General features: G+C 42.3%; 1 protein-coding gene across 9 annotated transcripts in view; it reads right to left on the bottom strand.

Annotated features, from left to right (window-relative positions):
* RASAL2 (RAS protein activator like 2) overlaps positions 1-14,448 on the bottom strand; it is a 160,523-nt gene that overhangs the window by 49,563 nt on the left and 96,512 nt on the right. Inside the window, exon 1 of one of the 9 annotated variants that reach the window (XM_088060158.1) lies at positions 13,949-14,018. The exons of the other annotated variants lie outside the window; for them this stretch is intronic. Coding sequence (XP_087916284.1) covers positions 13,949-13,961 — 13 coding nt within the window. The 5' untranslated portion in view covers positions 13,962-14,018. Of the gene's footprint in view, positions 1-13,948; positions 14,019-14,448 lie in introns of those variants that run through there. 9 annotated transcript variants of the gene reach the window in all.

A 14,448-nucleotide genomic window follows, 5' to 3' on the forward strand; every position in this document is an offset into this window, starting at 1 on the left:
AATGAGTTTCTTCTTTTCTCACACCATCACGGAAGTGTACCAAACGGGAAAGGGAAAATGAAATATTCACTAGGTGCCTGCAGTGAACTAAAAATAAAAACTACCTTTCCCTCTCTTCTCCTTCTAAAAAACAAGAGCAAATAGACACACTTAGTCCCTAGGAAAAGGAAGACCCAGATAGAGCAAAATTGTCGGGATATGTTAACTGGAAATCAAAAGCTGAAGCAACTTGCTATGACGCCTGTAGAACAGTATTTTTGCTGAGTCTTGTGAAAGAAATCTATACTGTCACCACCAGGCAAAAAATTAGACAGTTCCCTCCCCTGCTCCACTAGTAATGCTTGAGGCTACTTTTGCATAATCTTCACCTGCTGCAAAAATCAATGCACCTCTCATCAGCTTGGTATTAAATTACAACTGCTTTCTGCATTGCTCACTCTCAGGGACCAAGGCTACAGATAGATCACATTGTTTATCCATCAAAACAATCTGAAACCCTTTTCAGCCTTCCTGTTTCTGGGAAGAAAACAAGACAAAACAAAAAAAAAAAAAGCAAAAGGGAAGAAAACCCACCTGACAGATCCTCCCCATTTCAACCTGCAACAAAAAAATTGCAGAATCTGACAATGGTTTGGGATTGAATGAGCCTTAAAGATCATCCAGGCAGGGACACTTTCCACTATACCATTAAAAAAATGAGTTGTAAATATCTCAGTGGGTCACTTTTATCACCTGTTATCTTGGTAATATGCAGTAATATTTATGTAAATAAGTATTTATCCAAATGAGTATTTACACACTCCATAGCAACAGTCAGTTGCAAATCAGCTGAGCCAATTCCTCTGCAGTGGCAGATGCCTCTGAGGAGGGAACTGCCCAAGGATACAATGAAGGTAGGTCTCCCATCCTGCTGAGCCACTCTCTACCCTCAGCAACACCAAAGCTTGTTCTGTAGGCCAGGAGGAAGGTTTGTGTAAGCCAGGTGCCACTTACTACATGGAGCAGTGGTGAGGGTTGCCCTCCCTTGAAGGGAACCCTCTCAGCCACAGTGGTGTAGCCTCAGTGACCTCTGGTCACCACAGGGCTCTGGGGGTTGACCTAAATTTCCTATTGCTGGGTGCTGTGGCCACTTGAAAGACTTGCTGTGGTGGAAATTTGTATTTTCACTGTGAAGAGCTTTTTCTCCAGGTGGGAGAAGCAGACACTAAACAAACCTCCCAGCTTTGTGGGACAGCCACAGCAGGTAGGAATTATAATTGCAGATATGGAAGAAAGAACAAGAAGAAGAAGAAGCGTCTCAGCAGCATTTTCCAGATGGGTATTACCTAGTGAAATAGGAAAATTTAAAGTTTTATTTTGAAATATCAAAATAAATAAAAATGTTAAATGTTTTATCTTGCAATAAGCATTCTGTCTCATTTTGCTCACTTGGGGAGAATTCAGGCTAGGGCCCAATTCACAGATTGTCATAAAAATTTCATTAAATGCCTGTACAAGAAGCCTAAGGTAAAAGCAAACTCAAACCCCCCAAATCTGTTTTAAGTCCTGAAGTCCAAGTTTGTGTTCTGACTAAAATACATTATGCAAATCCTGCAAGGTATAACTTCAAGGAAAAAAATGGAAATTTGCAGAGATAGCTTTCCCACATTTAACAAGGCAACCAGACAGGGGGGAAAAAAATCACAAGAAGATACATCAGAGTGAATGTAACCAAGTTTCAGGACACTGAAGTGCACAAAAGCTGCCAAGCCTGGAAAGGGAAATACAAAGGGAACCCTGCAAAGCTCACTGGCTGTAGAACTCCAGCATCAAACAACTGCCAGATACAAACTATGATCAAAAACTCTCCTAGTCCATTAGCAGGGGTTTGAAAAGAAGATACTGTCTGTGCTTTACTAGGGATTGAGTCCATCAGATAAGTCTTGGAAGACGATCCAGGTAACTATAAAATATTTTTAATTTACAGAAAGGCAATTCTGTTGGTGTTAGATGCTTGCATTGTGCTGGCATATTAAAAAAAAGTGCAATTGAATTAGTGCCCAGTACAGAAGGTGCATAGAAAGCAACCTAAATGACACACTAAGTAACTTGAAAGATCCTTAAGTCATTGATTCCTAAACGACTTTACAGTCTGAAAGACAAGACCTAACATGCAAAACAGGTAAATATTAGAGGAGGCTGGAAGAAATGGCACAGATATCAATATCATAAGAGAGAATAACTTTGGGGTTTCAAGTATAAACTCCCACAATTTATTTTCCCTGAAAGTTTGGAGGAAATTGTACATGGCATTGAGTGAGAACACCATCAGCTGTTCTTAGACTGATGCATTCATTCAATTTGAAGCGGAAGAACAAATCCTCCAGATCTGCAAATCAAGTCAGAAATGAAGCAGATGCACATCCCTAAACTGCTCAACATATCCTCTGCCTGGTGTGGGTGGCTGTACAAAATTTGGGATAGTTGCTCCTTTTTGACCTCTTCATGCAGCAGCCTCTAAAACTTCCATTCATGGTTGACTCCACACGAAGCCAAGCAAATTGCCTGGACAACGGAGCCAACACAAAAGCAGAGAAGGAGCTGCTGCCTATGACCTGGAGATGCTGATGTCCTCGTTAGCTCCTAATGATCTTGGACTGCCCCTGCTAATTCAAATTACCTTGTGTTTGCTGCAGAGATTGCACACAGACAATTATCTCCGATCAGCTGACGCATGGTAACTTGTTCCTGCAGCCTAATTTGTTTAGAGGCTTATGACTTAAACATACATTAGTATGATATCAATATTTATTGTCCTCCATATTAAACAACAGCCTTGAGCCACAGCTTTCCAAACAAATCTTTTTACTGTCTGTAAAAGGGCTGCGAATAGAGGCATTCTCCAAAAAGCAATCCTTTGGGATAGCTCAGCGGCTCTTGAATGCACCAAAGCTCAGCAGCTCCTGCCTGTTCCTCTCCATGGCCCAGAAAGCTGCTTTGAGCCTCAGCACTTCTTGCTCACTGTGGCGGGATTTTGTCCCTGAACAGTAAAAATTATTGTTATGGACACAGGAAAAGACTCAATGTACTGCAGACATCTGAGAGGTGTCAGTGAACCCCAAACGTAGTCCCAGAGTTAAGACACCGTTTGGGAATTTTTATTCTAAATGGATCTGCACATTTCTCTTAAGAAGAAAAACTTTGAGCAGTCTCCCTTGATTTATCTTGCTACCATCACGCAGTTCAGAAGTCAGGCAAGCTGACAGAAATCAGAGGAAGTGGTCTGAACCCAGTGATCAGCCTGTCAAATGGCACAGGGAAGAAAACCAGAGCAGTAAATAACATAGTTTAGTCCAGTTTAGTTCATTCGCTGCAGGGCACATGCCCATTTACAAGGTAACATTTGGCCAGTGTGTTTGTAACTATTTCAAACAGGCTGTAACCAAGTTTTAATTAAAAGTTCACCCCACTTAAAAGCTTTTAAAACAAATAAGGTCAGGTAACTGAAAGACTGAAGAAATTAAGCACCAAAGTCGTAAAGGCTTCCCAGTCAAGTGTTAAAACCCCAAAAATACAGTTTGTACCCTACCGTACCAAGGAACGACAGAAGGCTTTTCTCATCTTCAGTGCTGCTATCCAGCCATTCGGCCACATGCCCAGGAGAAAGAAGACTTATTTTCCAGCCAGAAAACTTTTCCATACAGAACACAGTAAGTGAACGAAGCAGGGTAGGAAGGGTGGGGAGGAGCTGATGGTTTTGGGATTCCAGTACTCCAGTTATTGTCTACACTGACAAACATGAGAACGTGATCTCAACCCTACATCTGACACTGCAGGCATGGCTGGGAGCAGTAACTGGGATTTGTACTTGTCCCTTTGTGTCAGGTTTCAGTCCAAGCAGGAACAGGAAGAAAGAAAAAAAAAAAAAAAAGGAAAAAAAAAAAAGGAAAAAAAAAAGGAAGCAGGGGAAACAGAGGTCTCAAAATCCCGAAGAAGCAGCAGGTTACGATAGAATCAACTTAAGTAAAAAGTAGAAATACATCAGTGCTGAAGAAGCTCAAATAAGTCAGCACAATAGGTCATCAGCTAAGTGCTATATAGCCCTACCATTCCTCACAGTGTTGGCTTTGTTTGAAGGCTCAGGTATTGTGCTTTACGCTAGAAGAAAAAACAGCAAGCTCAGAGGCAATTCAAATCCCCTCCCCACTAGTGACGAGCCTGCATTCCCCTGTTTACAAGCCCCTTCCTGCTCCAGCTATTATCCCAGCATCCCAGCCTTCCTAGCAATGGATTTGTTCATGCAATGGCAGGTTGATCAATCTGTGCATAGGAAGCTCCCACCCCTCCCTCTCCCCTCCTCCTGCATGGCGGCGGCATTGATCGGCAATAATGGAATCTGCTGCTGCCTGCCAACAGCAGCAGGAGCCGGGGAGCTGCTCCTCTTCCTCAGCAGCAGGACAGGGGGAATTGCTCCTCTTCCTCAGCAGCAGGACAGGGGGAATTGCTCCTCTTCCTCAGCAGCAGGACAGGGGGAATTGCTCCTCTTCCTCAGCAGCAGGACAGGGGGAATTGCTCCTCTTCCTCAGGACAGGGGGAATTGCTCCTCTTCCTCAGGACAGGGGGAATTGCTCCTCTTCCTCAGGACAGGGGGAACTGCTCCTCTTCCTCAGGACAGGGGGAACTGCTCCTCTTCCTCAGGACAGGGGGAATTGCTCCTCTTCCTCAGCAGTGAGAACAACCACAGTCCTGCTGGATTCAGCCCCCACTGCCATGGGGCAAAGCAGAGAGAGGTAAGGAGACAGCAGCAACCTTGGGGGCTCAAAGAGGCCATCAGCACTGGTGGGTGGTTATCTATCTAAAAAAACTAAAAACAAGCTAGATGGGAAATAATTCTGCCCTGCCTGGACAGTGAGCTTGCTCTGTAGTGAAGACTCGTCACCGTGACTTTATGAAGGGTCACATTCAATCATACAGGATTTACAGCCCAAGATTTACTCTACACAAAAGAGCATTTTGCAGGTTTACACATGCACGAGCAGGGATGAATCCTGCTAAGTGAGGGACTCCTGGGCCCCACAAATCAAAATTGCCTTTGTCCTCAGGGGATGGGGCTGATGCTCTGATCAAACTGCGCTCTTTAAAGAGACAGCTGCCTTTTGTTCATCAGTTTCTGAACCTGTCTTTATTTTAAATAATTTATACACTTGACAATCCCTATTACAAACAAGGATATTTGCTGACCACTGACTAAAACTCAAGATACACCAAAAAGCCATTAGATCAGCAAGGCAAAAAATTAGATACCAACCAACAAACGAAGAAGAAAAAAAAAACCATAAAACTATCAAGTCCCAGCAGGGAGGAAAATTCCAATTACTAAGACAAACTGTAGCAAGTATTGTTTGTGCAGGACAGATATTTTCATAAAACACCTGCCAAGCAGGGCAGGTGCTCTACAGAATTCCCAGTTAATGAGGGAACATGGGACAGGAGGTTCAGGAGTGAGGTACCCCAGCAGCGTGCCAGACTGAGCAGAGCTGTCCTCCTGTTCCCACTGAAAAAATGTGTCTGCATCCCATATCTGGGATGAAAACCCAGAAACATTTCCTACATCATATAAAATCCTGTGATAGCTAGATTTCCCATCTATGCAAAAAGCTGATTTAAAAAATATTTTTAATTTTATTTTTACAAAATGAACTGTTCCAACAAATTTCCCTCTGTGTGGGAGGATCACATTTTGTCCAACTTCCACAAGGTAGAACCTTTTCTTTAAGACTGTGCAAACTGATGACATAAATATACTTGTAATAAGAATGGAATTAAAGAACTTTCAGAGAAAGGATTAGATAGTTATTTTGGTTTATATGGTTGGTCAATATGAAATGAAAATTTCAACCCCTTTCTTTTAGTTCTCTAAACAAACACTGTATTCACAATCACCTGAGAGTGTCTTTCCATTAAAAACTTGCAGTATTAACTATCAGTGCTATAAATAAAAGGTTCTAGAGAAAACAGAGTTATGAGTATTGATTTCCTATGAACATTTACCAATTTTACATCCTTTCTAGGAGTACAAATCCCATACAGATCCTGTTTTCCTCCCTGGCTGCCTCATCTTGTGTAATAATTTAGCTTTATTAATCCCTTCCAATATTTTAAAATGTTCATGATAGCAGAGGAAGTGTATTACATATCAAATATGAAACTGGCTTATTGGAGTATTTTAAAATACGTGAAGATAAAAAAAAACTGTAAGAAAGGGAACTAGAGCTGGCAAACACTTGAGTCAGGAGGATGCAACTAGGAACTGAAAGGACAGTGAAGTTTTTGATAAGCAGATTTCTTCAGTGAATTAACATTCCTGGGGAAATCCACAGAGGAGAAAAACCTGCATAAATACATCCCTATTATTTATCTTCATTTTGTGTGGTTTAACAGGTCACACTAACACGCAGGTCACCTGCCTGCAAGGGACTCTCAGATAGTCATGAGACAGACATCAGAACTAAAGCAAGAATTAAAAAATCCTTGTAAGAAAGTAAGTCATGAACACAGTCTCCCTAGGAATTTAAAGTGATAGAAAAGATGTAGAAGAGCCACTGACACGACAAAACAAATCCATCTAACCTGACTTGAAACATCTTCAGAACATCACCCATCAATGGACTTCATCCATTCACTGAATTATTTCTGAACAAAGACCTATCTTCCAGAAAAAGGGGCATTCAATTGTCACCACAAAAGGCAAAGACATAAAGAGCCTGTTTGATCCCCTGTAAGCTGTTCCAATGGTTAACTCCACTCCTGATTAGCAAATTGCTCCTTAGCTCCAAGACTGAATTTATCAAGCCTCATCTCCCAACCACTGGGCTCTGGTTTTTCTGCTTTGATAGTCCATTATCAAACACTGGTATCAGAAATGTCCTCTCTGCTTACATCCTTTGAATACTTAGTTTCAAACAATCCCTTCAAATATATCTTCAGACTCCTCTGGAGCACTGATTTTGATTTTTAAACCTTTGCTGTGCAAGAAAGCCAGAGACACAGCTCCACAGCTGCAGGAGGGATGTAGTGCTGTCACAGAAGAAGTTACACTGTGAATAGCTTCTTAAATTTGTCTTAAAGGAGGTCTTGTGCTCTAAAGCTTTCCAAAAACCATAAAAAAAGTCTTGTCCAAATTTTCCAGGACAGCCAGATTGTAAGATAAAATGCAAATCAGCATGAGAAGGCTATTCAAAACATGACTAGCTTATTTTCATGCTCTGGGACCTACCTACACTGGGAGTTTGTCGAAATGCAAATCCAGATACAAATGGCTCTATCAACCAGAGTAGAAGTATGGAAAATATGAAAATATAGAGAGGTGGGAAGGGTCAGCAAAGTAGTAATTTAAAAAAAAAACAACAACAACAACAAAAAAAACCAACAAAAAACCCAATCAAAAAGGAACGACAATAATCAGCTAATATCTGTCTTGAGAGACTGCTTTCCAAAATTAGTACCAGTGGCTGTACAGAATAGCAGGTGAAAACATCAGAAAACCTGTTCAAAGTGTTTGGGTTTATCTCCCTCACCCCTGACTTCTAAAAGCAGATGAGTTCTCAAGCCTGTAAATTAAACCAAACCCTTCTGCTTTGGAGCATCTTACAAAAGCCAGTCATTTAAAACTTGTCTACATCCCTCCCTGGTAATTCCTGCATTACAGCCACTGGCTGAACTCTGCAGTTATCACAAATGTCACTCTCCTGAAATTCTGTGTCTGAAATCTGTGAAGCTAAGAAGCTTTGCTGTCCTGTGAATTTAAAAACTAGCTTTCTTGATCAGTGAAACTACTCAGAAGCATGAGTCTCAGAAGTTTCTACAGGAATTTTTAGTAAATGAGAACTCATATGCAAATAATAGAGCAAAGATGCCTTGTGATGCAGATGCTTTGTAAGCACATAGTCACAGTGATATTATAAATCATAATGTATTAATGTTCTCTGCATGAGACATTTTCAAGGGGAGGAAAAATGGGTCTTACATGCACTAGGGACAGGTGCTGACAGACTGATGGATGGATATTGCTTTAGTCAGTAGATGATGTCCTCACAGCAATATACTTCATATATTGTACACCCAAGTCATTTTTAATAAAATGTCTTACAGATAATTTAGGAATGAATAAGGAACAATGAATGTTTGTTTTTCCAACCCCTGGATCAATGTTGTGTATCAGGCAAAACTACTCACCTTCATACCTGCCCATTAGGAAATAACAGGAGTTATTTTAGGCACTTTGCCCCAGAAAAATGCAAAGCAGTACTAACTTTCCAGTCCTTTTTTCAATGCCACAGCATGGAACAAGCAGCTAGCTTGAAAATAAGTTTCCCAGACACCTAAAAATGACAATTCTATATACACAAGGCTCTGTTTCCTTCATTAAATAATTTTAAATGCCTACCTATAATGAAAGTAATTTTGCTTTGAGGAGCAGCATCACAATATAACAGCCTCCTAACCAAGCTGTGATCTAGTTCAAGAGGATCCCAGTGGACAAGGCTGAGTAATGCAATCTGTATTAGGAAATCATGATGGAAGTATTCACAGTTATTTTGGAACATGGGTAACTTTTTTGGCTTAAGCTACCTAAGTCAAAGCAGTGTGTAGTGCTGTTACATGATCCTATGAACAAGCTACGAGCAGAATAATTCTGTTGCAGTGTAAATCAATAGCAGATTTATGTCAGACATAAGAAGATGTGGACAGCCCCACTGGAGCATGGCAAAGTACACAGAAAGCCCTTTTTAATCAGAAAAAAATAAAATAAAATGGAAGGACACTCAAGCCTCTCTTCAATCCAGTTCATTTATTGTGGAAAGCGAAACCATGCTGATGAAGTGCCAGCCCACACATACACATTATCCTCTAGTGTTTTATCCTTTCAGATTGCTTAATGAAGTGATTTTAGCACAGTCACTGATCTCTACACTCTCTCTCAACAGCTCTTATCCAGATGCAGATGACAACCTCTGCACACTGATGTAATATTGTCACTTAGCTGGGTAATTCTTCTCCTCTCTTCCAGAGTGAGCACCACCAGCCTTCCCAGCCCAGCTGAGGTCAGACCTTAACCAGTGGTTACTCAGGAGGGGGGCAGAAAAAAAGAATTTTCTAAATAATAGTTTCTGGAGCAGAGAGGAATCCAGGGGCAGTGAAAGCTGTGCCTGCTGACAGCCTGGAAAGATGAATAGGGACAGAAAGGCTCAAAATGAAGGTGAGAAAAATAACAAACCTTGAAGCTCTCTATTCTATAATAATACAGGTAATTCAGCTGGGCACAACTGATGGATTTTCAGAACTTTACCGATGAACAACCATGGGGTATTCTTTCCCACTTCCACACCAACTTAATTACATTTTTGTACTGAATCCAACTTCCTTGGTATCCTCAGAATAGCTAAGGGATTCAGCTAAGTTACACTGCTAGCAGGATGGCAAGTTTGTAAGTACCTATTAATGACCACTCCAAAAATATTAAGCCAATTTAATTCCAAATTAGGGCCAAGACATTATTTACAGAGCCATCCACTCTGGAGTGCCTTTCCAGGCTGTGAGCCATATGCCTCATGTCAACAGACATCTTGTATTAGAGTATGAATACACCCAGCTATATATTTAATGAGCAGAATGTAAAGAAAACTTAATTTTTGATGCTGGCATTCACAAGATGACATTTTTCCCAAGAATTTTTCTTGCTCACCTTGCAGGCCACGGAGTTTGCACAATTCATGTCTTCACAAGTGCTGTATTTCGTGAAAATAATTGATTAAGGCAGTTTTGTTGGCATGCTTCCACCATTCATGTTGGTCTCTACTATTACTTCCTGACCTACTGTTTTTCCTTGGGCATACAGGCTCAACCAGAGCTGGGAAACACCCAGGAATTATTTTCCTTATTTAAACTCATTTGGATGACATCTCCAACAAGCAAACAAACAAAAGAACAAGTTAGAGAGGGCTGGGGATTGGGTGCTGGTTGGTTTGGGGTCTTTTGTCCTTCTATGACTCCACATTATCACATAGATAACAGAGAACTAGAATTTTGAGAAAAACAGTTCACGTGACAGAGAACTAAATATGAGAGTGAAGTAAGTATCTTATTATTCAGTCTGCAACCTTCTGGTTCCATCAGAATGCCTGACACCCACACTTGGAAGCTTGGATGGCTTCCAAGCGCTGTGAGATGCCATTCACCACGATCAATGTGATGATCTACTGACCATGACACTTACTCTGGCCAGATCACACAGGAACTGCCCCATCAGCCTAAGCATTATTTACCCTCTTCCTAATAATTTTGGTTCCAGGTAACAGCCTTACTTAGCACTCCCACAACGAGTTCAACTTGTTGCTTTCAGCACAACCCAAATACCAGCGATTCCTGCAGAGCAGGGTTGAGGGTGCCGTGCCAGCAGGGAGCTTTACTCCACCCTGAGGTCACTGCTTGCTCCCTTTATGTATCAAGAAACCGCAGCTTTGCCAACACCATCAGATGTGAGCTGAACCCTCCGTGACCGGCACAGGCAACAACAACACAAAAATGTTACCTGCACTTATAACACCACATAAGGAGACAGAAAACCACCACCAAAATGCTCTTAGCGTGCAGTAGCCCGAAAGCACACGGCTTGCACTTACCAGGTAGGCAGCAGAAAAGCAGGAGCATTCCAGAGAACGAGTGGCTGTGACCAGCAATATGATTCCCTACCCCTGCCCATGAATCATGTGGTCTCCCTCCCTCCTACCGCTCAGTTCCACCTGTGTTTGTAGGAAGACTTTGTTCATCTCTGCAGAAGCACCAAAATACAGCAACTGCCAAAGCCCAAGGCCCTGCCAAACTCCAGAGATCGGTGCAAGAAAGGCAGCATATGGAGGGGTTATTTAATCTCTTCCCAAATTAGGGACCAGATTTGGTGGTGAAGCAAGCAAGCACGGCAAGGGAAGAGACTGCACAGCTCAAGGAATTTTTACAAGGACATACCAAGTCCTCCATCTTGTGGACATGGGCTTAATTTCTGACTGATGCAATATCTTAAAGCTTCCTCCTGGACACTCTGGTGAGAGTTTCCCTGGAGAAAATACAGCTGACATTTTGGAGTGACCTTGGGACATATTAGGCCAGGGCTTTAAGAGCGTGAACGCTGTGAAAGCTGGCATTAGAATTATGCTTTATTTTGTACAGTTGGCATTTTTCTGTAGCCATTACCCCTGGAACCAAACAGAAGTGGAGACAATTACAACATTCTATTCTAGAAAAAGGACCTGTCTGTCACAGTTTCAATGAGACTGAGCTTGGAAATCTGACTGAAGCCCACTCCAAAATTAATCAAAACAATGAGGAAAATGGATAACTAAACAGTAAAAATAGTTTTAATCCCCTCTTTTTAGGTCAGATGTTGATGTTTTAATGCTTGTGGTTGGTGCCACTTTTGAAGGTTGTCCAGGGACTTGACTCTAAGTAAATGTGTTGGCAGAGCTGTTTCACTTCTCTGGCAGGTGTTCACATCACAACACTGCCCTCCTAAAGTCCCTGCTGAGCACACTGCAGGTGCAGGGGAAGAAAAATGCAATTATCACGTGTTACCACAGCAGACCCACAGCCCAAGGATCAGCACTGTTCTGCTAGTCAAGAATTTATCAGGAAAAATTTCTGCACTGAAACAGTGGTCAAGCATTGGAACAGGCTGCCCAGCAAAGTGGTGGATTCACCTGGAAGTGTTAAAAAAAAGTGTGCACGTGGCTTTTAGGGACATTGTTTAGCGGTGGCCTTGGAGGTGCCAGGTTAACGGAGCTGATGATCTTGGAGATCATTTCCAACCTTAATGATTCTCTGGTTCCACACAGATTCACCACAGCCATTCCTAGCTGCCACCACCTGCTCAGAGAAGCAGCTATTACTCTGTAACCCAATTTTTGCAGTCATGTGTACCACAATAACTTCACCATTGTTTCCCATTAAATCCATAACATATATACTCCTAGCCTGTAGACAATTTCACATGTGGAGGTGATAGTGCTGAAACCATAAGCTCTGCATGTAGTTACATCATTTGCTTGCTGACTTCCCATGCAGATTTCCTCCCTCCCCCTTACCAGATGCAGTCACCCATAGCTGAAGAAAATAAAATGGAAAGGGATCATAAGGTCTCCCTTCTGCCATTGGCCCAGTTTCAAATCCCACCATTATTAGCCCTCCTAAAAACATTTGTGCTGTCTGATGCCAATTAGCCAAGAAATCTAGATAAAAGGAAGTGTTTCCTTTGTGGAGAATTAAAGCTTGGACAAGGTACATACCTCTACAGGCTGGGAAATGGATCTCTTGCCATTTACAAACACCATCCACACCCTGTAATTTGCTGCATCCCCAAATTCTCTGACTTCCAATATTACAAATTACACTAACTCCCAGATATCAGAAAATGGCAAGGTTAAGGCTCAGTGTAGCAGAATGTCCCTTCTTCCTGCTTATGCACAAATGAAGCTGATTTGTTCCCATGAGCTTTAAAGAGCCATGACAGATCTTTCTGACACAAGTCACCTCAAGTATTCATTGCAATTACACTTTTCTCGCCCCCTCCCCAGAGATTTTGAAGAGAAAAAGAATGAGATCATCCACAGAGTATCAGATAAAGCTGGGCACAACATGAAGAATTTGCAGGAATATAAGTTGCTGCTCACATCTGCCTTCCACAACTCCCTGGTATTGTACTCTAAATTCTCTACCCTATTAGCATGTTAATCGTATGAAAGAGCCCCCAAAAGAGACAGAAAATTCTAAAGGCAACCTCGTGGTAACCACCCCAAAATCACCTAAATGAAATTTGGAAGGGATAGGCATTGTGGTGCCTTGAACTTTTCTGAACAGTTTGCCAAAAGTTTGTTTGCTTTTCAAAGAAACGCGTGTTTATCCAAAAAAAGCTAAGGCAGAAGGTTTTCATTTTCTGATCATGTAATTCAAAAGCAGCTGCAGAACAAGCCCATTGGTTCAGGCTAACAAAAACAGTCTCTCCAAGTTAGTAAATTAGTATTCACCCTGTCTACGGATAAGGAGGAAAATGACTAAGGAGGATGTTGTAATCAGCACCTATTAAAGGAGGTTTCCAAGGTAGAAAACATTTGACTCAGGAGATTCCATTCTCCGGTTTCTTAGACAACATTTATTGGTTTTGTACCTACTGGAACATGTTCAACCATATCAAAAGGCAGGAAACTTAAATGCTCTCTAGCTTGCTATCACTTAATACATTTTAGGACAAAAGCTGCTGGAAAAGTGGTATTGCTAAGGCAGTGTGTCTTTTATATTGAAAGAAAACCAAATCTTCTTGATTTTTATGTGCAACCTGTAGGATTCCCTGAACCGCTTTGATTTGCCATCACTTTCTGGAGGACAGGAAGCAAGGTTGGCAACATCCTTCCTATGCTGGAAACATCACAGGTAAACATTGACAAATATTCCCACAGTGTGCCCTTGAATGATGATGGCTGGCCTTATCTAGAAATCCAATGTAATTTTAAAATGTACTGACTTAGGCAAGGGCTTTCAGTGAGAGGGAGAAAAATAAACCTCATGGCTTAAGTGGCAATAAAATAGATTTTTAAAATAAAATAGATTTCTAGCTCTGAAAGCTGTTTACAAAAGCCTGTTCCCCACCTTTGCATCTACATGTTGTTCAAATATTAATATTTAATTTCTGTACCAGTGAGCAGAAAAGTACCAAGGTAAACATCTCTTTAAAGACCTTTGCATAAAGCTGCATTGATGAATAAAAGAGTTGATAGACACATGCAACACGGATAAAACCCCAGCAAGTTTCTAGCTGCTTTGAGTCAGCAGAACACCTCTGTGCCTCCCAGAACCCCGGAATCACGGCAGGAATCAAAGCAGGGATCACGGCAGGAATCATGGCAGGAGGGATGTGTCTCACCTGTGCACTGCATCCTCTGGGAATCCTAGCAGCTCCACCATGGTCCTGCCAGGATGCCGAGCGGGAAGGCAGCCGAGCCTCCGCGCTCTCCTCTCCTCTCCCGGCCGGCCAGGAATGCAGAAAAGCCAGAGCCGGAGCCGTCCGAGCCTCCCAGTTCAGCTCCTCGGCTGGGGCTGAGCGAGAGCCGCCCTCCGAGAGCCGCCCGCCCTCCCAGCGCAGGGGATGCTCCCCAAAAACAGCGACACGATGAACACACGCTCCATTTTCCCCTGTCCCAAGGGAGGGCGGCGAGCCGAGGCAGCGCAGGCACTCGGGGTGGGGTGGAAGGGGTGTGGGCAGGAGGAGGCACTCCTGTGAAAACCCGTCTGATGCTGAGAAAAGTCAGGGATTTCAAGCAGCTGACTCCCAGGCTAAAAGCGGCTACAGGGAAACTTAAGAGGGCGATATCACTGCATACGCTGTCCAGAGTGCAAGGATCTGCCAGTTTACATGAAAACATC

This window comes from Pseudopodoces humilis, chromosome 10 (assembly GCF_049639895.1).
Source record: "Pseudopodoces humilis isolate 2021_Gansu_Grassland_sample_001 chromosome 10, ASM4963989v1, whole genome shotgun sequence".
Classification (NCBI taxonomy): Eukaryota; Metazoa; Chordata; class Aves; order Passeriformes; family Paridae; genus Pseudopodoces; species Pseudopodoces humilis.